Raw genomic sequence first — 24,804 nt, 5'->3', positions numbered from 1 at the left:
ACAGTGAGCAACGCTCTGCTCAGCTGTCCTTTCTCCTGGCCGTGGCTTTCCCTGGGTTCCCCCCGCCCTCCCAGGCCCACCCACAGCCCAGGAGTTAGCCCAAGATTTCAGAGGTCACGTGCAGGCCGTAAGGCTCCTCCCTCACCTGGAGGGTTTCCTCCTTCAATGCACAGCCCCTCCATCAGCCCTCACTCTTCAAACACCACCAGCCACCCCTCCCCCATCAGACCGGGAGCAGCGGAGGCGGGAAGGCCAGGTAAGAGAGCTCTCCGCCTGCTTGTGGTCTCTCCCGTTTAGCGGCAGGTAGTGACTACGTTCCATCCAGAGTTTGTGATTGGGGGGGGTTGTGTATTACACCCATTCCGCCGGCACCAAAACCAGAGGTCCCTCATTTTATAATTCTTCACTGTTTGGTATAAGGCCTCGGACAAAAACAAGGCAGAACTGGCAACTTAAATGTCCTCAGCTCTCCCCGCCTTTGTGTCCAATTGGTTGAAAATGGAATGTTGTCTATATATTAAAATCTTTTATCTCAAATGAAATAAAGTCAGTCAAAATAACGTCTTGCTAAAGGGTGCTCGCAGAAGACGAGAGATGTTTGTCCAGCTTGCCATGACCTTCCTGAGCAGACCAGCGGACCGACACAGAAATGCTCGGAGTTGCAGCGGCCGCGCAAACATGTCAGAGCTTTTCCTGCTGCGAGCTCCGGACAGCACGGAGCTCCGGGCTCACGAGACAGTGAGTGGAGTGCCCTGTGCACCTGGTGAGAAGAGCGTGACTGCGGGCACCTGCGTGGGGAACGCCGCGTTAGGTGGAGTGACGAGGCCTGATCAACCACTGTCTTCAAACTTAAATTCAAAAAATTTTTAATGTGTAGTCAGTAAGTTGCCCATTTGTCAGCTTGGGTGTGAAAGTGGCTGTTTAAAACCGAAGAGCAATCAGACATAGCTGACTGCACATTTGTAATTCGGCCATTACATAACATATAATACGAGCTTTGTGACTAGGGCGCCAGGTAATAAGACAGGTGATTCAGAGGAAGTCACTGGGCCCCATGGGATCAGATCGGCTTTCGGGAGGGGACATGCCCCACCCACCTCTGTGCACCCCAGTCAGCTCGCCTACAGTCGGGACAGCTGACTTCCGAAGTGAGGAGAAGGTCCACCTTGTACAGATGATTTCACAATGAAAAGCTGCGTTTCAAGGGCTCTGTTGGTGGGTGTCCACCTACAGTGTCCCATGTGCACCTCTCCAGAAAAGTCGCCGATAGCTGCGCCTAGATGACGTCCGCGGGACCGCTCCCGGCCACAGGAGGCAGAGCGCTGTTCCCTCGACTTCTCCAGCACCGGTTCGGTGCTTACCAGGCACACGGAAGACCTGTGCCCTTTGGGACGCGCGCGCACCGGAGCAGAAATGCGCCCACAGGTCAGAGCGTCTACCTGCGGGGCCCGTCGCTGCCCCGGGCCGCGGGGTTGGCCTCTGGCACAGGAAACAGACTCAGCATCTCCGTCTCCAGCGGGTGCAGGCTGCCTCCGGTGACGACCAGGGAGTGCAGCGGGCCGCCCAAGTCCACGGTGCACATCTGCTGCAGAGTCCCGGCGGCGATTCGCTGGTCCTCAGCGCCGACCCGGGCCAGGCCCACACACAGCGTGTCCTCGGTGACTGCTACTTAAGGAAAAAAGATTCCGCCATTCAGGGCCACAGACGCACCGCTCTGTGCGACAGCCAAGCCAATTTAGTACCAGGAGGCAACGAAGCCCCAGATACCTCACACCCCCTTGGCCACGCTCTGAGGACCAACGATCTAATTTAAGGCATTTCTAAAATGTTTGCACTGCCCGACAGATAACGTAGCACTTACTGACTCTTTACCCCCTCAGGATGCAAAGGCTGGCCTTAGTTCAAGTGTTTAGGACTCGATAAACAAAGGCCAGTGTCCATGGTCTTGAACACCGAGTAGCGTTCACCTTTAAACTGTTTCTGACTGAGTGGTGTTACTGCACGCTTGCATGTTTGCTAAGCTACTTGGGATATGATCACACTGACCGAGCTATGCTGGGAAAACGACCAAAGTATCAGGTAAATACATGAATCTGAGTTTCACCTGATCAGCTGGGAGCCAAACTTCAGATTCTTCTGAAGTTTAAGTGCGAGTTACAAGGGCTAGGATTACAGACACGCGGCAGTATTTAGTGGCTACAGAGCCATTAAGAAATCACGGGCATTACGACGTTACTTATACTTTCCCGTTCAAAATAACCAAGGTTTGTGAACACCAGTCTTGTTTGCTCTGGGGTGCCTTCTTCCTGTAGTCATGTTGTGAGCTGGGCAGGGGGCACGCAGGCCCATGAGGGGCTCTGCAACATCCTGGGGGGGCAGGTGCTCACAGGCAGTCAGCCCCTTAAAATATAATGACCGGTTCATTTAAAAACCTCTTAGTCAATATTCACTGCCCATAAACATTTTATTATAAACTTCACACTCTGTCTAGATTTTAGGAATAGGAAGAAAAACATTCCCTCGTCTCTATCCTAAAGAAAGCCAGTCCAGGGTTTAGTGCGGAGAGTGAGAAAAAGCAGAATAGATACATTTTTGCAGGAAAAGCTCACTGTAGAGTTCTGTACTTTATCAAAATAGTTATATGGTAACATACTTCAAATGTGATGTATAGTTAATTGGTGAAAACCCCTCATGTTCTGGAGCGAACTGACTGTACTAGAAAGAACTCCATTATATCTCTTTCAGGACAGCATTTGGCCTCCGAGATTTAAGGTGAGGCTGGAAAACAGATAACGTCATACACGCAGCATTCACACGTGGCACTGTGGCGGCAGGGGCGGGGCATCAGCGAGAGAGCCCTGGGGGGCATCGTGGGTACCTGGTTCCTCTCCTCGTGCTCTCTGGTTTTCAACAACCTCCAGGAGCTGCCGGGCTGCTTGGTTGACGGTCATGTAGCGAGGAGGTTCGTAGACCTTCCTTCCCCTGGAAGCGGAACACCAGGTGCCACTGGTCTTAGGCATGAAATAGCATCAGGCATTTGGACACAGCGCTGCCCCAGGTACACGCAGGCCCCCCCCCCCCCGGTTCTCTTTGAGGCTGTCCTGCGGCACCCACCTCAAGTGCCCACTGAAGCACAGACAGCGGTTTCTCCTTGGCCTCTTAAGCTTTTTTCATGGTTTTACTTCAACTGCCCTCTGATCTCAACAAAATGTTGGCAGAAACAAAAGTGTAACAGTTGCCTTAACTCAGAGGAGTCCCTTAGGCCAAAATGCTTCAAATGAGTGGCCATCTGCTNTGGGGGGCATCGTGGGTACCTGGTTCCTCTCCTCGTGCTCTCTGGTTTTCAACAACCTCCAGGAGCTGCCGGGCTGCTTGGTTGACGGTCATGTAGCGAGGAGGTTCGTAGACCTTCCTTCCCCTAGAAGCGGAACACCAGGTGCCACTGGTCTTAGGCATGAAATAGCATCAGGCATTTGGACACAGCGCTGCCCCAGGAACACGCAGGCCCCCCCCCCCCGGGTTCTCTTTGAGGCTGTCCTGTGGCACCCACCTCAAGTGCCCACTGAAGCACAGACAGTGGTTTCTCCTTGGCCTCTTAAGCTTTTTTCATGGTTTTACTTCACCTGGCCTCTGATCTCAACAAAATGTTGGCAGAAACAAAAGTGTAACAGTTGCCTTAACTCAGAGGAGTCCCTTAGGCCAAAATGCTTCAAATGAGTGGCCATCTGCTCTGCATCCTAGCTTAATCAGGTTCTGTAGTATTCATTTTCATTGCTACGTTCAAACCACAAATTCCTCTCTTTACTTCCTCCCCTTCGAAAGTCAACTACAGGGTAAACCGCTGAAAATCTAGGAGGAAGATCCGTTTATGTCTGTAGGACTGACAAGCCTCCAGCGTTCGCCCAGTGGTTGCGATAAAAACTGAGCTTCTGCGGCTATCAAACGGGTCATACAGACTATTTTCGGACGTTTAAAACAATTCTCGCGTCAGACTGTCCAAGAGAAACATCACGCAGGCTACAGGCATACTTTTAAATTTTCTAGAAGCCACATTAACAAAAGTTTTAAAAAGGGCAACATTTTAGTATTTAACCCAACGTACCCAAAGTATTATACTTCAACACTCACTCCTATGAAAGTCATTAAAGAGGTTGCTGTCGTACCAAGTCTATGAAATGTTACGTGGTTTAGGTGTACAGTACAGCTTAATCCAAATGTTAACTATTCATTGGAAATACCTGATCTGTATTTAGATTTCATAAAATTCGTGGTTATAAAAGTAGATTTACACATGGAAGTCGTTCTGAATCTACTTAAAAGTTTTCCAGTAACTAAGGCATTCATTTTATTCATTCATCTATTTTATTTTTAGAGAGAGGGGAAGGGAGAAAGAGAAACATCCCTGTGTGGTTGCCTCTCATGCGCCCCCTACTGGGGACCTGGCCTGTAATCTACGCCTGTGTCCCGAATGGAGATCAAACTGGTGACCCTTTGGTTCACAGGCCGGCACTCAATCCACTGAGCCACACCAGCCAGGGCTAATTTTAAATTAATTAAAATGAAATGATAAATTCAGTTCCTCAGTGACATTAGCCATATTTCAAGTGCTCATCCGTCACTTGGATGCTGCCTCTCCAAGCCAAAAAGGATTCTTACTGGCGTTACTCATGTGAGAAAAAGAAGGCTCACAGACGGAGGTAACCCGCCCAAGAGCCGTGACCGGAGGCAGACCCGGGACGCAGACCTGGGACTCGGACCACGTCTCCTGACTTCCAGCTCGTTCACTCACTCCACGAGCACCGACCAGACGCCTGCCCGGCCGCCCACGGCGCTCAGTGACGCACCCATAAAAGCCACCACCATTTCTGCTCTGTCACACTTCTTCCCATTCCCATCTTTTCACAAGGTTGAAGGTGTTTAATTTTGAACTGTAATGAAAGCTGATTTTCAACAATCTTTAGAACTGCTGCCGTTCAAGCAGAATTTATTGAATTGCTCAAGGAATTAAAATAGGTGGAGGCGTTCTCAGAGTAAGACTTACTTGATGAGATTTTCCAAAGACTGCTCCTTGACTTTGATGTCTGTAGGGAGGGAAAAATAGTTCTCTTTTAATGTAATTAATCACTGTTTCCAAAAGCCTTTGCTTACGTAAACCCAAGTTTGGGGGAAACGTTCTTCGCAAGTATCTTGACACTTTGTAATGAAATACATGGGATGGAAGCCTGAGGGTGAGTACAGGTAACTAAGAAAACAAGCATGAGGTTGGCCGCAGAGCAGGACCGGGTTTCCTCTGGGAGGCGAAGGCACGGGAAGGAGTTGGATATGCCCCGGCCAGTTCAGCACCTTCGAGTTCCTTCTCCCTGGGGCTGGCGTCTGCGCTAACCCCAGGGGCAAGTCACGTTAGGTTCCCATCCCTGACTGTGTCTCAGGCACCAGCAGGTAAGTCTCAATGCATGTAACCTACATAGAAAGAAGCTCGTACTACTTAAGAAAAAAGATGTTTGCTGTGAATGGTAAGACTTGCCCCTGGTAACTCACGAAGAAACACTTTCACATCACACAGTCAGACCTCAGCAGACGCCGCCCCCCCCCCCGCCCCCACCGCCCCACGAGCGCCAGGCATGGAGACGCCCCGGGGCCAGGACCCTGCACAGCATCTGCTCTCGTGACACCCGGCGGGCCAACCATCTCAAACGTTGGATCCTCTGCCCTGGAGGCACTCGGCCTGGCCGGCTGGTGAAAAGGTAAAAAAGGCAGAAGCCCCCCCGACATCCTCAGAGGAACTCAGTGCGCGGCGGCAACAGCTGCTTCCTGCTCCACACACTCGAAACCAGCAGGTCAGCCAGAGTTTGCGTTTGCAAAAATAAATGCAGGGCAACGAGCGGTCTTGCTGATAGGCTTCCACCGCTCTCCTCGGTGATGGCACGAGTTTTTCTGAGAAAGGAACTACAGACAACACAGCAAAGATTCACCCTGCGCGGGTATTTCTAAGTGGTCCTTGGCACCGGTGGTGAGAGTCGTTTTCTAGTTTGGAATAGCATTGTTTACGATTTCCACTCACCTGGACGTACAGGGGAAAGTGTGTGTCTCTCATTGAAAACTTGGCCTCCAGTGCCATCGGTCCTACATGTCTGCTTAGATCTCTTTCAGTGACAGCTGAGGGGCTTTCCAAAATTCAACATAGTCATTACTTCATTCGCCTGAAGCTTATACAGTGTTACTTGCAACAGTAAAGTTTGTTATTTAATGTTTCCATTTTTAAAAAACTTTTAAAATAATACGTTCTACAGCAGCGGTTTTTCAACCTTTTTCATCTCATGGCACACATAAGCTAATGACTAAAATTGTGCAGTACATCCAAAAATATGTCATCTACTTCGCTGATCTGACAAAAAATAGGTGTAATTTTGATTTAGTCACACTGGACGGCTGTTGTCGTGCTGGCTGCTGTCATTTCTTTTATCTGACAGTGGAAGGGACAAGATGTCAGTATCCCTGAATAAATAATATTTAGGACAGTCAGGTATTGCGTGTCCCAAAAATTCCTGTGGCACACCGGCTGAAAATCTGAGCTTTTGCAACAGCATGGATGGGCCTGGAGAGCATTATGCTAGGTGAAATAAGCCAGTCAGGGAAAGACAAGTACCATGTGATCTCACTTCTATGTGGAACCTAATGGGCAAAATAAACTAACAAAATAGAAAGAGACTCATAGGTACAGAGAACGGACTGGCAGCCGCCAGGGGGGAGTGGATGGGGATTGCGGGGAAAAGGTGGAGGGATTAAGCAAAAAGAAAAAAACACGTCACAGACAACAGCGTGGCGATGAGCAGCAGGAAAGTGGGCGGGAGAGGCAGAGGGGGGTGAAGGGGTGTAAATAGTGACAGGAGGAGACGTGACCTGGGGTGGGGAACACACAGTGTACACATGACATGTTACAGAATTGTGCACCGGAAACCCATAGAATTTTATCAACCAGTCACACCCCAATAAACTCAATTAAAAAAACACTGCTCCACAGCACTGTATTTAAAACTGAGGAGGACAGGGGGGCTTCTACAGGTGCGTGTTTGTAATCAAAGAGAGCCCAGGCCAGTCTCAGCATCTTTTTCCCTTGGCGCGTCCTGTAATCACCCCTCTCCCGCTGCGGGTAGCAGGTAGGTTTCTCCTGCTCATCTCAGAACCGGGAGCCAGCGTGACGCACAGTCCCCGCTGGATACTCCGCAAAGGCCTCCCGAGTGCACATGCCCACCCGCCAGCCCACCCCGACCCGGAAGGAGCGTGGAACCCCAACTCCTCCGTGAGGCCTCTGTTGTCCTTGGAAACACCCATACAACCAGCGCTGTATTTTCCCCTCTCCAACTTTAAACTACACACTCGTCTCGCTTTCCAGCCCAGTGTTAAGTGCTCTGCGGTCTCCTGCCGGTGTGCGCTCCTGGCCCTACAGGGTTTGGCCCATAGGCAGGGGGTTGACAAACAGGCACTAACTTAAATGACAGGACTCCGGGTGCCTGAATGACAAGAACTGTGGTTTGAGGACCTGGCATGGGGGCGTCTTCTACTCCACACCTTGTTCCTGCTTTTGTTAACGCAGCTGGAGACACAGATCGTTTCACTTTGTCTTTTCCCAGGAAAGCCGAGAAAGGTGTCGGCTCTTACAAAGGGGGTTCGAAAGCCAGCATTCTGGCCTGTCCTTCCTGCCTCCCCACACAACAGAGCTTGACGGGGCGTTGGGCCTTTCCTGCACACAGAGAGGGGGTTCCAGCCAGGTTTCCAATCCCCGAGGGAGGGGCCCACGCCCAACACATCCTAGGAGCTCCGAAAGAACCGACACACATGGGGCGGAGTGCGAACACACACTCGATAGACACCTGGGATCTGATTTTCTAACCGCGGTTCCAGAGCCTCCGAAAGAGAGAGGCTGCTGACCTGCCCTGCCCCGTTTTTTGTGGCTACGGGAGAAGTCCGGGGTAGCCTGCCTTGTACGCCTCTGGTCTCTCGCTCTGCTTTAAACGCTCTCAAGGTTCGGCTGCGAAGCCTGCGGGGAGGACACACCCAGGATCCGAGCTCCCGTGCGTCCCCGTTTTCAATCACTCTGAGGCCACAGATTCGACTACGAAAAGGTAAGACGGGTCTCTTTCCACATGCGAAACACGGGGACAAAACCGAAACACTACACCGCACTGACAATAAGCTAAAGTAAGAAACCGTGGCACACCCGTTGAGTGTGGGATACAGGCATGGGGAAAAAAAAAGAAAAAAACGAGAAAAGCATTCGTGGGCTGACTCTGACGTGGAATTTATTAGGTGCCCACATGACTGGAGGAAAAGAAATGTGTTTTGGCTGGAACTGAATAAACTAGTAAGAGTTCAAGACTTTCTCTCTGAGAAAATAAACTAAAAAAAAAAACCCTCAACCAATTAACTTCCATACATATTTATTCTATGTTGTGCTAGACCTCTAGACATTACAGAGCAAACAGGGAAGAAAACCAGCAAATTAACAGAATCATTCAGACGGGTGGTAAGAGCACAAAAATAAACGACGTAAAGCAAGGTCCCGGGAAAGGGACTCACCAGGGACACAGTGTGTATCTCAGGAGTTTAGGCAAAGTTCTACTCAGAGCAGGCTTCTCCAGAAAAGGGCCCGAGAACGAGCCTCTGAGGTTCTCGGGGCCCCGGGTCGGAGGGACAGCTGTGTCGCACGGCCGCCATGCGGCACGAGAGCAGCCACAGTGACGCGGGACGAAGTGCACACTTGACCTACAGAGCGGCCGTCGGCCGGACCTGATCCCTGGGCACTGGCTTCCTAACTGCCCGAGATACCGACTTCCCATTTCTGCCCCGTGAGAAACGCCTGCCGTGGGTGAGACCCGCTCTAGGCTCTTCTAGTGAAGGAGACGGTTCTGACAGCGCACAAATGACACGTTACGGAGTGACAGGGAATGAGCTGTCACACAACTAGCCGGGGTGTTTTTGGCAAATGGGAGCCTCTCCTGAGATCTGTGCTCCCTGCAGAGGCCGGAATTGTGGTTCTTTCTCCGCCTGTCACCTAGGCCTGTCCGGTGGCTCCAGCGTCACTAAGGCAGTGCAGTTCCGCATGTGAGCCCAGGGCAGGTGCCAGCATGTGAGTGTGTGACCCTGCGTGTGGACCGACCACAGGACCGAGAATGGGCATTGGCAGACACTCAGAGCAAGCCGAGGTTGGTACCGGAGATCAGAAATTTAAAGCCACACACTGCCTGCTCCTTCGACAGCACAGATGACGGAGCTGCTCGGGACAGCTCCACGGGACAGGCGGTCACTCCTGGCTCGTGGACATGAAGCAAAGGTCAGGGGCCCCGCACCGTCTGGCTAGCGAGGAGGAGTCCTGGGACTCGCCCTCTGATCTGGACACAGGCACCACTGGGCAGCCATCAGAGGTGCCAGTAACCTCTGTCCTGTCTGTCATGGGCGAGAGCTGGTATGCAGACAACCTGTACTGTTAGAGCAGGCGCAGAAGGGACTGTGACCCACCCGGGACAGTCCCGGTGTGTCTGCAGGGCCACACCGCCCGAGTCCTTCAGAGCAGTACCTGTGCCATCACTGTCACTGTCACGGCCGTTGCCAAGGGTGGCGGCCCGGCTTTCTCTCCGCACCAGGCAGGGCACAGGGTTTGGGCAGCACGGTGCAGCGGGGAGGGCTATGAACACAGGCTGCCTGGCTCTCTCGAGCCACCACCAGGAGGCTGGGCGACATTGGGGCAATGGCTTCCACTTCTGGGCCTTGACTCCACCTGTAAACCAGGTGCCAGCAAGAGGGCCTCCAGGGCGCGTCAGACCGCCATCATGACTCTGCCGGCCCCCGCACTGCAGCCAAGGGCTCCCTGAGGAGGGCCCGGCCCAGAGCCCGGTAGGGACGGATGCCCCAGGCCGGCCTGCTGACCTGTGGTGAACTGACAAGACCCAGGGGCACTAAGGGGGGAACATGGGGACCGGCCCGTGGTGACTGGAGTGGAAAATGTACATCTCCCGAGAGAGAATGCACAAACGCTGGCGTGCCCAGAGCGCCGGCCATGGCCAGGGCCGGGGCTGCCACTGGCTAGCTGCCCGCAGGTCAGTAGGTCGAGGTGGGAACAGCCCAACAACCCCGCACTGTGACTAAGGGACGGGGCGCCCTTACCCAGTAGGCACAGTGTGTGCATGCCATTCTGCCTGTTCTTCTTCACTTTGTCAAAGAAGCTCTCCGGTCTCCAGGTGTCTGTCCAAAACACGATGGACACCGTCTCTCCAAACCTGTACAGCTAGAAAAGGCACAACCGTCCATTAATGACGGGACACTTCACTAAGCGCTGTTTTATAAATGACGACCAAGACGAAAAGAGAGCAGCAGACGCGAGGTGGGTCAGGGATCACATCTGTCCCAAAAAAGAGGTGGCGGCATAGCTCTCAGCCAAGGGCAGCTGGCGTGCTCCTGATGCCCTAGATGCCCTGCGTCCGGTTCGGGGACATGGGATCCAGTTCGTGGCTTAGCTGTGAGGCTGCTAAACGTACCGAGATCCAAGGAACCTTGTAGGGAACAACATACGCAAGAGGTCTGAGCAGCCAGTGCAGCTCAGTCACCATCATGACGCGTACTCACCAGATGAGACCGCCGGGCTCAGAGAGCACGTGGCTGGTGGGCCCCAGCTCGGGGGTAAAGAAGCAGCTGGGACTGAGGTCTGAGGAAGCGCTCATCCTCTGTCCGTCCGGGAGAGCCACACAGGACACACTGCTGCAGCCACTCCCACAGCCCCGGACTTTCACCCTCTGTCCGCCCCTCACTGCGGAGGTTGATGAGGGGGCCTAACCTCCCCCGGTCCCCAAGGGCCACCCCCCACCCACCGTCACAGAACCAAGAACTCGCTGGGCTCCCATTTGCATCCAGCAGCTGTGCAGTTCACTTCCATGAGTTGGCCCCGAAGTTTACACCGAGAAAGCCTGGCTCTGGATTCTGGTCCCACGCCTCGGTGGCTGTGTGACATGCTCTTTCCAAGTCACTGTCTCTAAACCAGGAAGTGGCCGCACACTGTCCTTCCGGCCCACAGGTTGGGAGGATCAAATGACACTGGTCTTGGACTTGGTTATTTCAACCCTTGTGCATGTTGCTCACCTGAGGCAACACTGCTTTTCGCGGACCCTAGAAAGGTTGTGTGCCGGGCCTCGTACGAGGGGCAGAAAGTTGAATGACCACGTAGGTGGAAGATGACGAGCTGTACGTTCTCACACATACGTAAGTGAGTGAATCCACGTAGGAGTCAAATGAAAGGCCTGTAATTCCAAAGACAAGACCCAACTTGGGGGAACAAGGAATTGAACAAACCAGCAATTCGACTCAGCGGAGACGGGGCACTTGTCACGCAGCGATTCTGTGCGCGCCACTGCGGCAGAGCGCGCAGAAAGATGGGACGGGGTGAGTGACCGAGGCATGTGCGATGCGGTGAAGGCGCACACGGGCAAGTGAACGTTCTGTACAGGATGGGCACTCACTGGGACTGTGGCAGGAGAAGAATGGCACAGTCAGATCTACCAAAAAACAGACAAAAACCCCTATAAAGTGGGAACGAATGGAAGATGACTATTTAAATAGTGATTAAAATTATAGTGGAAATGGAAAGGAAGAAAAAAGTTTTCTGATACGCCCATGCTCTAGCATGTGGTCAAAATTAATTCTGAAGAAACTAAAAGAGCAGAGAGTTTATTAACTGAGTTCTAAGGTTACACTGCCCTGTATACACACTGCCTAGTTTGGTGTTCTTTGTACGAGGCTGGGCTTTATCCTGCCCATGTGACTCCTGGACTACGACAAAACCACCGTGACGCTTCAGAGAGCCGACAGCGAGGACCACTGGGCGTGCCAATCGTCCGAGGAGAAATGTTTACAGACACAGAGGGACATATGGCAATCGTCGAGGTCACTTACGCAAGCGCAGAGAAAATAGAAGCACTGCACGCTGACAAAATTTCACAGCCTTACCCCGAAGTCAACCACTAACACAAGTTTTTACTTCTCTTTAAAATGTTTTGTTGGAATTACAGAAATCATCAATGCCAGATTACGCGCACTATATTATTTTCTGCATTACTGCTTGTCCCCATCCTTAACGTTAATGCAGCCCGCGATATCCCATCCACTCTTCCAATGGCCTCAGCACCGCGAGCGGATGTCTCTGTTGAGCAATCCGTGTTAGTCCGGGGCCTTTTCCTGGGCACTGACGGGTCACTCTGGCCCTGTCCGTGAGTGCACGCCGTTTCGGTAGCTCCTTCCTCAGGACGTCGGCTTGCACTGGTCCACACAGGCCTTCAAAGAGTCACGGACATCGGAGACGGGAAAGGCTGCCCCCTCTGCAGCCCACGCGTGCACAGCAGGTCCCTCCACCTGTTCACGCCACTTTAATGATGCTTGTTGCTAGTAACCACTGCTACTGTTTATGTTATGTGGATTCATCCCAAATCAGTTAAGATGTATTTTTTTAAAGCAACATTTCTTTTCCAAGGGGGAGCCAGGGCTTGGACAGGAATGGCGCTGTACCAAAGCTACCACAAGGAAGCCGAGATTTCAGTTCAGTTCGGTCCACACCTCTGAGCAGGGCACTTGCGAGGCAGGAACCCCGCTGGGGTCCCCGCTGGGGGCTTTGAGAGGCGGGCGCAGAGGACCTGGAGCCCTGCCCGCGTACCTGTCACCCACGAAGGTGTCTGTGACAGTGAGCACAGGCCGCTAGTACCACCATGCCTGGAAAAGTGCAAGACAACACGAAACAAGGACACATTTGCTTTCTTTGAATGAAAGTGCCCAGTGCCAAATTCTGACTTTTAAGGTGATGTTGTAACAGAGACATTTGTCATTAAAATGTTTGCTTGTAAGTATAGGACTTGTCAGTCCCAATGACGGAGATACATCTAGGAACTGAAACAGGCCAGAAGGAAGGATGAGCACGATGCCCACGGACCAAGTGGGAGATGAGGGGGCCAGGGGTCTCAGCAGGGAGAGCACGCGTACTCTCTGCGCAGGTGGGCCACGTCTCCAACAGGCCAGGCTATTGGTGGGCACACTAATTAGCCACGTGAAACAACCATCAGAAACACAGGCTGCCAGCCATGAATACACTTATGGGGACAAGACGGAATGTTTTAAATGAAGACTGTCTCAAAAAAAAATCAGAAAGCCTGGAATTACATGTAAGGAAAACTGGTAATTCCCAACCACAGTGTGGATGGATAAGGGACCCGCTGCCCAGCACCTTAGTGCTATTGACACTTAACACCACATGGCACGACTGGGGGTGACGCTGCTGCACCCAGGGGCACCGGAGGGAGTGAGGCCCTTGGATGGCCAGACAACCACATACCCCCGACCTCTGAGGCCCAGCACAGCGGGCCCCTCCGTTTTCTCACTCCTTCAACAGAAGCACGGGTACATGCAGACCAGGAAGGCGCCGACACCCGCTCACGGCTGGGCAGGGCAACAGCGGGGTTTCTGCAGAAATCACTGCTCCCTGCTGTCACCGAATGGTCCTGTCCCAACCACCTGTCACCACACGTTTACAAGAGAGTCAACATACCCGATCACAGAAACGATGAACTATCAATGATAAATATCACACAAACGAGCATTTCGGAATTTGTAATTTCTTCTTTTGATTTGGACTGTCTGATTCAGAATATGCACAAAGCAAGTGTTGAATAAAAAGATCAGAAGAAAACACCACACTGGTAACTCATGATCACTTCCAGGTGGGGGAACTGTTGACACTTTTAGTTTCTTCTTTATACTCATTGCTTTTTCTTAATTTTCTGTAAGTGTATATATCATTTATTATCAAGGAAAACAGTTATTTTTTTATAATGGCTCTTGTAGAGCAGAAACAAAGGTAAACGGTAAAGCTGATGAATGCTTGACCTGAGTAGCTCGGGAAAGGACAACTTCGGTCTGCTGTGTACTGAGAAAACCCCTGGCTTCTCACTAGAGTTTACGTCTGAATCTAACCAACCTGCCTGGCCCTAGACAAATAAATATCTTTTTCTTTTGTTAGAAAAATCCTCATAATACAAATAATACAAGTGTTAGAAATATTTGTTACTTAGAAATTTCAACACATGAAAGTACACAAGTTTCTAATATTTTAATTTTGAAAAAAATCCTGAACTCTACTCGCTGAAAATTGGAGTATCTCAGGTAACCTTCACCTGGAGTTGGAAAACAGCCTCCATCTCCCAGACCCGCAGGGTGTCGGAGCCGCTCCCGCCAGGGAGGGTTTGTATTTCAGTGCCCAAATTCTGTTCCAAATGCACTGCTAAATGGCACGTGCACAGTGAAAGACGGTGACTGCGGGGACTTCCCTCCGTTCAACTTCCTCTACCACGGAAATGTTGCAAGGGCTTTAAAGTATAAAAAAAGACTTGAACTGGCAAGGTGTTTGGTAAGTATGCATTTTCATAGAGGACAAAAGAGCCAAATTCTGGCCAACTTAAATGCAGCAACTAAGAGATAGTGGCGAATACCGAAAGGTGAATATTTATACTTTTCCTCTGGTCCTTCAGAACCAAAGGCGATAACCCTGCTGAGATGGCCGGCCAGCATGGACCGAATCAATCGGGCCACTCTTCCTGAGTGCTACCGAAAATACGGCCCCCCCCGAAGACGCAGGTGCAGCTTGGGGTCCCATGTGCCAATGTATCTCCTTGTTGGGGACCCTCCTTTACATCACACATTCCAGGAGTGCACTTTGGGGAATGCCTTATTTCATGGATACTAGGAGGCACACCCCCCTCCCCCCACTACTGTATCTGAAGTAGGCATGTGCCTTAACAACCGATGGAGTCTTAACACCACTGCTGGCCATGAGTCATTGTCACAGTCATATTCGTGAATATCAAGACACACACATACAAAACTTGCTGTGGTATGTGTGTGTCAACTTGTTGACGAATGTCAACATCTCAGAAGAAAATCCTCACAATAGTTATGGAGTACGCTTTGAACCGCTCAGAACCGGGACCGCTGGGTTGAAAATAACTCACTTCACACATCAGTAACTACCAAGCTGACTTAAAAGCCTACTACCACTAGGCGTTGGCTCTTTTATTCTTTTAAGAAATGCTGCATCACAGTGCCCTGATGGCACAGAAAATGACGCCGTGTGGAGAAGCAGGGCCTCAGCAATGCACAGAAAGTCACCCGGGGAATGTAAAAAGGTGTAATAATAGTTACCCAACCTAACTAGCTTACATTTCCTTTCCACATATGCACAAATTAATATAAGATTGAAATGTCTCTCTAGTCAATTTCAATGGTGTATTCCAATGAGGAAGGGAAAATCTAAGTTACAGAAACTTAGCATAAAAATTTTACTATTAAACAAATTTAGTGCACACAAAGGCAGTATAAAATAATAGTGTCTTACAGTTCATTAACTAGAATAAAATCTCCTTGCAGTCCGTAAAAAGGTAGAACATTTCCGGTAAGTACCACAAAAAAATCCACTTTCTTGGCAGCCTTACCTGTAAGCCGCAGCAGCCCACGGCGTTCATTATGGAAGCGTTGTGGATGACTCGGTAAGGGATCCCCAGCTTCATGGCCCTCAGGACCAGATCGCTGTGTGTGGTGGCCCTGGCGTGAGAAAAGGTTGGGCTGGATTAAGGTCACCAACACTGACTTTCATTTCTTGAAATGACCCTCCCACTCTCGTCAATGGGAGAGTCAAGGGCACTGCTTCCCTTTGTTTCTGGGCTTTCCGGCAGCACAGTCCTGCACCCTGAACACCCCGAGGGCTTCTGCACCAACACCTGTGGGGCGTGGGCTTGGCCCCAGAACTCAGGAGCAGCACTTCAAAAACGTTTTGGCCCCATGGCCCAAATTATGGTGCAGCTAGACCTGCTTCTTGACTTCTGCCCTATTTGGAAGGTTTTGTTTTTGTATTTGAAACCGAATGTGCACAACACGCTGGATGTCTTCACAGCCTGCCAGTCTTTGTCTGTAATTAGAGTTCTAGCCTATAGGCTCCTGGTTGGGTTTCACACCTGTGTCGCAGGTGTGTCACTCACAACTGTCTTCCTGCGTGTGCACATGCTGCCTCTTGTGCCCCCACTGGGAATGGAACCAGCCACCTTTCGGTTCACAGGCCGGCGCTCAATCCTCTGAGCCACACAGGCCAGGGCTGAGCTAAATCTAATGATGATAATTAGACCGCGGTGGGCAGAGAATGCTTGTCAGAATAAACGCGGAGACTGTGAAACGCAGCGCCACATCCATTTAGAGCTGCGTTAGGAAAGAGGCCCCTCCCCCGGCGAGAACTCCAGGCCCCGCTGGGAGAGCGGCGTTGGCAGGTGTGAGAAGGCCTGAGCATGCATGCCAAGCAGGCGGATCAAGGGCTGGCACCCCGGGGGGCCGTCACGGACAGATGAACAAATGCCCACCGGGGAAGCCTGTCTCTAATCATACACGTACGACAAAAACTGGTATGAAAACCATTCGTGTGATTCAGAGTGAGCTTTTAAAAAATATTATGGATGCCAGTTGTAAGAAGCGTTTGTAATATCCCCACCAACAGAACCTCACTACTTAACACTAAGATGAAGGAAAACAGGCTTACGTACTTGGTGGGTTATTTCAGTGGATGAGTGGAAAGAGCCCGGTTTAAAGCTGTCTCTCTCTGTATCACAAGTTCGCTTAAAATGACCAGATGCGGGTGGTGTACTGGGAAGATTTAATGAGCTGGCGGAGTGATCTGACTTGGTGAAACTGACATGTGATTACATAAGCCCCTCAGATCTCTGCTATAAAAATTGGAGACAAAACTGGTATTTTATCACAATTACCTAGATTACATTGCCGTCACGAAAAGGAAAAAGCTGGGTTGAAACACAGGCTGAATCCATCACACGGCGCACTCCTTCCCATCCCGGGGCCGGGAAAACGCTGCGTTTACGAAACTGGACGAGAGGGTGCGTCTGCGCGCAAAGCCAAAGGTGACGGTTTCCAGGAGCGCGGCTCCATCACGGTCACACTGACACACATCCAATTGTGGATAGAGCTACACGCCCAGAAACAGTGATAAACTTGTCTCACTTTGCTTGTTGCTTGGAAATTGCTATGAAACAATTTCAGGAGGAGAATTGAAAACGTTTTGATTGGTGGTAACGGTAAAATGAAGAACGTCACGGTGGCCAATTGGAACGTGTAAGACCTGGTGTGTTCCTTTGAACTTTATTTCAGAGTACCCTTCGTTTGCAGATACCGCACGGCCACACGTGGCGGAGGTGGGCTGATGACGGGAAACCCACTATCTGCAACGACACAGGGCAGCGGACGTTCCCGTGAACTACGCAAGCACCGTGAACTGGTACCATCCCTCGGAAAAGTAATTTGACAGTATGTGCTTGAAATGGCCATGTTCAAAACTTCTGAATTTTTTCAGTTGGTATTATAAACCTGTTTGGGAGCATCCACCCTAAGAAAATCATCCAAAACGTGGGCATGAGAAGGTGGGAGAAGAGGAAAAGAGCCACATGCGTTGATCCGTGCGTGGCAGCTTTCGCGGTGCTGGAGAGATCGGCGGGCTGACAAAGCAGGCGTTTTCCGGGCAGGGACAGGGGCCGCCCGGTCCAACCGCATCTCCTCAGAGGGAGCCGATCCTTGCGCATTTCAGTGTGCGTAAGTCACAGCTGCACACCTCGCACTCGCAGTGCGGTGTGTCGATTCTATCTTGATAAAACTGGGACGAAAGAGAATACAGGAGGGGAGGAAGGGAGAACAGGGAGGAACGTCGGTTTCCAGGAGACAGCAGAGCAGACACATGGGGACGGGCACTGCCACACCCCCCCCACCCCGCCCCCCNGCCCCCCCCCCCCCCCCCCCCCCCCCCGCCCGCCCAGGGAAAGGCGCAGCCGTTACAGTCGGGCTGTGCCGGGTCGCAGAGAAGAGCGGCCAGACTGTTAAAAGACTTAAGGCCAGGAAAGCCACCGAAGGTTTTCTCTGGGCCTCATTTTCTCAGATACATGGACTTCTCCCTTCCGTGGGCTTCAGTGCAGGCACTCCGTAGGTGGACAGGCAGATTGGACAGGATTCTTCATGTCTAGCCAACGACAGAGCTAATGTTCTCATTCTGAGCCCTTCAAATTGTGGTTTTACAGATACAAACTTGACCCCGGCAAAGGCAATGAAGGAAGGGTCTGGACCACGCACAGGCTCCCTAGCACTTTAAACTCGTGTATGAGAATGAGAGTGTGCGCTGGGTGAGGAGTGGTGGTGAGAACGCAGAGCGGTGAGAAGACACGAAAACCTTGGTTAAACAAGTCACCGGCAGTGCTTCTCAATTGGAAGTGTAACGTAATGACGATACACAGCCCCTGGCACATCACATCGACATAAATCACATTCCTTCTGACAGACACGTGTACACACAGCTCCATTCTTCTGAAAACATCCTTGGGGGTGGGCTCACAGGGATTCAACTGTCAGTACGTCCCTTAAATCTGTGACGTACATCTCGGGTCATGGGCTGGAGACAAAGAACTCTCCCATCTGGCTTGACATCGGAGATGGGTGACGCCTGACCAGACCAGCGGAGGCCCATCTTCTCAGTGACCGGGAGGGGCAGTGCTCCCCATGTATATGAGAAATTGAAATCTGAGGCTGGACAGATGACAAATTCAAGGCAAGGAAAGTGGTGGCAATTGTGCTAAATATTAGATGATTGAGAAAGGATGCCTAGACCAAGGAAGTGGAAGGCGCTTGCAGTTTACCTGCCAGACACAGGGCAGGTGTGGCGCTCGATCCGGTCACACACCTATTTAACAGCGACCCACCACTCAGGGGTTTGAGGCTGGAAGTGATTTTCTAAAAGATGCTCGATCAACAACAGAGCAACACATCCAGAGGTGAGAACGGTCACCTTCTTGTCAAGCAGCTTTTCTACATCAATATCAAAGATAATGGAGCTACAACGCTTTAGGCAGAGCCTATGTAAACCGAGTCCTTCATCAAAACCTGGTGAGTAAAAGGTTTTAAGTGCAGCAGAATGATTCTTACCGATTAAAAAAAAACAAAGGTAAATACAACGAAAACTCAAATATCTGCTCTGACTTACCCAAAGGGGTCCCCAACCACGAGGAATGCAACATCAGTGCTGTCAGCATCCTTTAAAATGCGATCTGCTTCTTGTTCCACGTCTTCTCTGTCAGCAAGAATCAATTCTCTCCCGTAGAACTCTTCCTGCAGAAGCAATGCCGATATCCGAATGAGAGCAGGTGACCACGGCCACACACGTGTGCGCATTCATGCGCGCGCGCGCACACACACACACACAGAGCAATCTCTGGGGCTGGTGTAATCTTGGCAACCCCCAAACAGAGACCACTGCCTAGAACTCACCAGTCTACAAGATGTTGTCATTGACCTCGGTCTTTGGAGCGATCTTAATATCCCAAGAGGAGGTCCATTTCTTAACATCTGAGGCTTTTTGCATTTTAATTTTACCTCTAAATGTGGGTCCAACCGATCAGGCAGAACACGGCAGGATGAATACAGAACATGTACATATGTATGCATACACAGTAATACAGGGTAAATAAATAACAATAATCATAAATGTGCATGGCAGTTTGGGCTGTATTCAATTTTCCACGGGGCCTTGGCTAAAATAAAAGGCACCATCGATGAGAAAGGAGAGAAAATCAAGATGGAGATGTAAGTTGGTTATAGCAGCAGCAAGCATTCCTGTGTAATTGCAGGAAGGACTCATTTAAAACTGTGTTTCCTAGTTCCTGCTAAGAAAGGAAGAGTGGAGGTGGAGAGAGAGCTCTGACATACGGGAAGCCTGCTCGCAAAGTGCCCTGGGAACCCATGCCCTGCAGCCAGCCCTGGAGGGAGCGCCCAGGTGAGGAGAGGGCCTGGGGGCTGGCGGGTGCGCCATGGTGGTTACCGCTACTACCCGGGGTAGTAGAATCTTACGACTGATTTCCTGTGGTGTAATATGCAATTCAAATATAGTCCAAGTGGATGCACAGCTCGATAATACTATTTCCTACCCACCGAGGAGGACGGCTGTGTCGGAGGATGCCGGGTACTCGAGGGTCTGTACAGCAAGTGACTAAGTGAGCAAATGCATGAGCATGCGAAGACAAAGGCTATGGTTCCAAGTGTGACTGACAGTTCTTTCCCAAGGCTTAACTAGAATCTGTTTCTTGAAGGAAAAAGATCCTTCCCTTTTCTCTGTGATTCTTAGAGATAATGTTCCAAAAGTTCCCCATGATAGGTTATTTTTACGGATGAAAAATGATCTCTTTACTTTCATCTTTACCATACAGTTTCTTAATCACCAATTCTTATATACCTTTAATTTTACAACCCCAGTCAACTTAATAGTTGTACAACATTTATATTCACATTCAAGAGAACACAAATATTACTGAGAAATGAAGGAAACGATGTTTTTTTTCCACTTTTAAAGATCAAAAAGCTACCCACTACTAGCTTAATGCTAGCAGCAATCCTATCATATTTCATAAATGACTTAAGAACAGAAAGCCCCCCTCTCCAAGACTTCTTCACACATCACTCCATATTTACCATTTATCCTAACTTAAGAAATATTGCCTTATCTAGTTGAGACAATAAAACATTTTCTAAATCTCCTTTAAAGAGAAACATAAACACCTCAACATGATCACATGGCTGGTCCTCTTGAAAAAATATCTAAGAAAGAGAAGAGATAGTTTGGGTTGGTGTGGCTCCGTGGATTGAGTGCCGGCCTGCAAACCAAGGGGTTGCCGGCTTGATTCCAGGTCTAGGGCACATGCCTGGGCTGTGGGCCAGGTCCCTGGTGGAGGGCGTGTGAGAGGCAGCCACACATTGATGTTTCTCTCCCCCTTTCTCCGTCTCTAAAACCAAAATCAAAATCTTAAAAAAAAAAAAAAGAGAGAAGAGATAGCAAAAACAGTAAAGAGACTGGTATTATATTATTTTTAATTTACCCACTTATTTGTTTATTCACTTGAACGATAGTTCTTTTTATTGAATTGGATGGGTGACACTGGTAAATAAAATGATAGTTTTCAGGCGCACAATTGTACAACGCTTCATTTGCACACTGTTGTGGTGTGTTCACCACCCAGAGTTCCTGTCCATTACCATTTGTGCCCCCTACACCCTCCCCCCGGCAATCAGACAAATGTTTCTCATGCGCAGCCTCTGTGCAGACCCTGTGCTTGATGGTGGGGAACAGCAGTCAGGACTTTAAACTCACGTTGTCCCCGACCCAATGCCCGGGTAGCCGACTGCGGTAAAACCCCAGCCCTAGTCGTCTCCATTCATGAAAAGGAAGATGAAACTCAAAATTCACTCTTGGCTTTAAGTTGGCAAGTTTGGTATAGGAGGGGACAGGGTCAAAACTATATGTTAAAATTACTTTTGGGTATTTCTGGAAAGATACACAAGAAATTAGTAATGACTCCTTCCAGGAAGGGGTTCTGGGATAGAAATCTTTGGATGTATAGACCTTTACTGTCCTTTGAATTTTAATCATTTCACGTATTATTACCTAGTCAAAAAGCAGAAGAGTCGAGACTCAAAGTAGTATATAGAAACAAATCAGAACACAAAAACCTAAAAAAAAAAAAAAAAAAAAAAACCAAACCAAAAATCCCCTCTAACATTTAAAGATGACATAGACAAATCAGGAGCTTACACAGAGAACTGAGAAAAACTGAGAATTAGAAGTAAAACCAAGAGGAAGGCGTGTCTTGAATGCCAGGTTCCAGGAGCGGTCAACTCCGTCCAACAAAAGAGATGAAGCAGATGAGAATTCAGAGCTGTCTCCGGAGTCCTCGGCTTCGGAATAGTTGGTCGGCAAACAGAAACGTTTCAGAACAATGGAAGTCAGCCTGCAGGGCTGAGACAGGAGTAGAAATGGGAGCCGTAAAAGTACCTGCTTTTTCAAAAAGCACTGGAAAAAAGATAATAACTGTTGGAAAAGAAGCTTAAAAGAGAGTTTTCGGAAGGATCGATGTAGGAATATGGTTCAGGCCCAGGGTAGAAGGATGTTCATGCAGATTGAACATAAGAAAGAACGAATAATTGATGGGAGGTAAGTTTCCAGAAAAAGAGGGAGAAAGAAGTTGGCAAAACACACATCTAGATGGAGTCCATCTTGAACGGGAAGAGAACCTCACGGGACAGGTCATTTTCTAAGGCTGGAGGGAGGGCAGGTTCAGATTTCGGGTAAGGACAAATGGGGAAACGTTAACAAGGTCACAGCTGACGGCCTCAGTTTTCTCAATGCGAAGTCCCTTACCCTCCGCTTCTCTGTCCCTCCAACACCAATCCACAGCCAATCGACAGGACCAGGAAATAGTGGGCCGGCCTCCAAGAGCAGGAGGGTAGGAAGAAAAGAAAGGGAACAGACCCACCCGGAGAAAATAGAAGTGATTTCAGTCACGCTCAAGAACGAGTAGAGCGAATTCAGGCTCTTCTCCTCCACGTTCTTGCTCACAATTCTTTCTCCTTCAGCAAGGAACGGTCTTCTTCTTCCCCTTGTCAGATCTTATCTACAATAACAACCCTTTCGATAACTCACTGGCCTTGCTCTGTGGTTGGGCACTGTTCTAGGAACTTATGTAGTGCAGGAGTTCATTTCATCTTTACCACAATATGAAACAGGCTCAATATTTATCCCTTTTACAGATAAGAAGAGCACAGAGAAGCTAAGTGACTGCCTGAGTCACAGAACCTTAATTGACCGCAAAACATCACACGTGTCACAAGGGCGCATGGCCTGGTACAGCATAGTGATCCCTGCTTTCTGCAGACAGTTGGGGACCCCAACGTTGGTCCCCTTTAGCCATTTACCCTGCAGAGCTGTATAAATGTGACCACCTTCTATTTGGACCATGCTATGAATAAAGCAAAACAAAACTGCTAGGATGCATTATTTTAAAACACAGCTCAAATGCTGTCTATTCCATAGTGTTCCCTGACCATCATCACGGCATGGAGCGATCTTGTCTCTTACATGTATTCCAACTGTGATTAGTAACTAGTTAATTATTGAATGTGAGGCAGCCTCTATTATTCAGTAGAGGAGAGCAAAAATGTGGACTTAAATAAGATCATGTAAATTTTTTCCAGCAATATAATTTTATAGTTTCCCCCTTCCATTGCCACTGGGAATTATTACTTACATCTCCCACTATTTACGGTTTCCTGGGTATAATGCAGACACATCGTGAACCACGTGCGAACAAAGACCACAGTTTCCATCTCTGTATAATGCGCGTGGGCATGTGACACTGAAGGCCTGTAAGCTCATGCTTTATCCACAGAAATTGCCTAAAGAAGTCCGGTTGTATATACCAAAGCGAAAACTTTTTTCTGGATTTGTTGGCTCCAGTTTCATGAACTTTTCTGCCCGTTTGGCTATGAATCTGAGAGGACAGAGGACTTGGAGTTCACTGGGTCACTGTTTTGTTTGGAAGCCTTCAGAGACCAGGCAGTCCCCAAATCCCCTCCTTCCTCCTATAACTTGCTCATTGATCTTAATTTACATTGTGCTTGGTATTTGATTATGAACCTGAACTTAACCCCTCCTCCAAAATTGAAGGAGCCTTTAATGACAGCCAACTCTGATGTATGACACACCCACAAATGCTATGGTTGCCACCTCCCAGGATCACTCAGTATGCACAGTTTGGGTATCAGCCTCACCGAAAGATGTCTGTTTAAAAGCAAGTCCCCTCTGGAGTCAGGCAGAGAGGCATTACCATTCCCCATGGAAATACTTCAAAGGCGGAAGCTCTCAGCTTGGCTTCTGAATATATAACCAACTCATTAAGGCTGTGTCAACCCCTCATTAGCACTCAACTCAGAAAGGATTTCTCGGCTATGTCATGAAATCGGGGATTTTGATAACTATCCCCAGGAGTGTCAAATAACTTCCCTTTCTTAGTTCCTGGAGAAAGCTGCCACATAAGACAAGGGACGATATCATTTCCTAGGTCACTTAGCTGGTGCAAGATTTCCATTCTCGTTCTCCCCAAATGCTTAAGAAGCAGGGGACGCGTTTTACAGAAAAGCAGACCTGTCAATTCAGTTCCGCTTAGTGTAAGGAAAATCGACTGCGGGGCAGCTCTCTCCCGGGAGGCTGCAGACCCCCAGGCACCTACCAGGGCTTCCTTCCCCACAGTCAGGACAGAGGTGTAGGCTTCCAGGTACACTCGGCTGCAGCGTCTCACAACCTCCAGGCCCTTGACTGTGATGTCTTTGGCATCGCCCAGACCCAAGCCAATCAGGTAAAGCATTTCAAAGTCCACGGGGAGGGAAGCTGCAAGAAAAATGAACAAGATCACGTGTCAGCTACCCCGAGGGCACCGGAAATCTGGGGATGAACACGAAGATGAAAACCAAATAGCAGCAGGAGGAACCGCAGGTCCCAAGGAGTAAGACTGGAGAATCTTACTTCCACCCTCCTACATAAAAATCGGAATAAATGCCCTTAAGCAGCGCTGTCCCGTTTTCTCTTGTTATACAAACCTAGCAGCCCACAGTCACCCAGGGGGAGAGGATCGGCGTCGGGGCCTCGTACTCCCCAAATTGCAAAGTGCCGCTCTTCCAAAGGAGCGGATCCGAGCCTAGAAAGGACCCACGCGGCCGCTTCCCCGGCGGTGCCGCAAAGCGCCGACGCCTTTGCGGCACTTTACGACGGCTCCGGTGCGGCGCGGAGCTGGTGCGCAGGTCGGGTGCGGGCTGGACCACAGTTGACCCCGTGGCTGCCGGGGCAGGGAGGTTAGTCTG

At 49.8% G+C, this 24,804-nt stretch overlaps 1 protein-coding gene across 5 annotated transcripts; it reads right to left on the bottom strand.

Moving 5' to 3' along the window:
* Nucleotides 1-879: 879 nt before the first annotated feature.
* On the bottom strand, nucleotides 880-24,708 carry DPH5 (diphthamide biosynthesis 5). 5 transcript variants are annotated; one of them, XM_037051313.1, is made up of 9 exons: nucleotides 24,562-24,708; nucleotides 24,177-24,334; nucleotides 19,106-19,230; nucleotides 15,519-15,627; nucleotides 10,162-10,282; nucleotides 5,042-5,081; nucleotides 3,315-3,418; nucleotides 1,438-1,668; nucleotides 880-1,355 (listed from the first exon to the last, which is right to left on the bottom strand). In XM_037051313.1, the coding sequence occupies exons 2-9, from the start codon at nucleotides 24,309-24,311 to the stop codon at nucleotides 1,228-1,230; spliced, it is 993 nt and encodes a 330-aa protein (XP_036907208.1). In that variant the 5' UTR covers nucleotides 24,312-24,334; nucleotides 24,562-24,708; the 3' UTR covers nucleotides 880-1,227. The 5 variants fall into 5 exon arrangements, with proteins under 5 accessions (XP_036907208.1, XP_036907207.1, XP_036907209.1 ...); XM_037051312.1 differs by having other exon boundaries at nucleotides 24,544-24,706; XM_037051314.1 differs by having other exon boundaries at nucleotides 1,438-1,665; nucleotides 24,544-24,706.
* Nucleotides 24,709-24,804: the final 96 nt, after the last annotated feature.

The sequence above is a fragment of the Sturnira hondurensis genome, unplaced genomic scaffold (genome assembly GCF_014824575.4).
Source record: "Sturnira hondurensis isolate 20B ecotype Veracruz unplaced genomic scaffold, ASM1482457v3 Scaffold0007217, whole genome shotgun sequence".
NCBI classification, from domain to species: domain Eukaryota; kingdom Metazoa; phylum Chordata; class Mammalia; order Chiroptera; family Phyllostomidae; genus Sturnira; species Sturnira hondurensis.
This window is presented reverse-complemented; position numbering and strand designations above follow the sequence as displayed.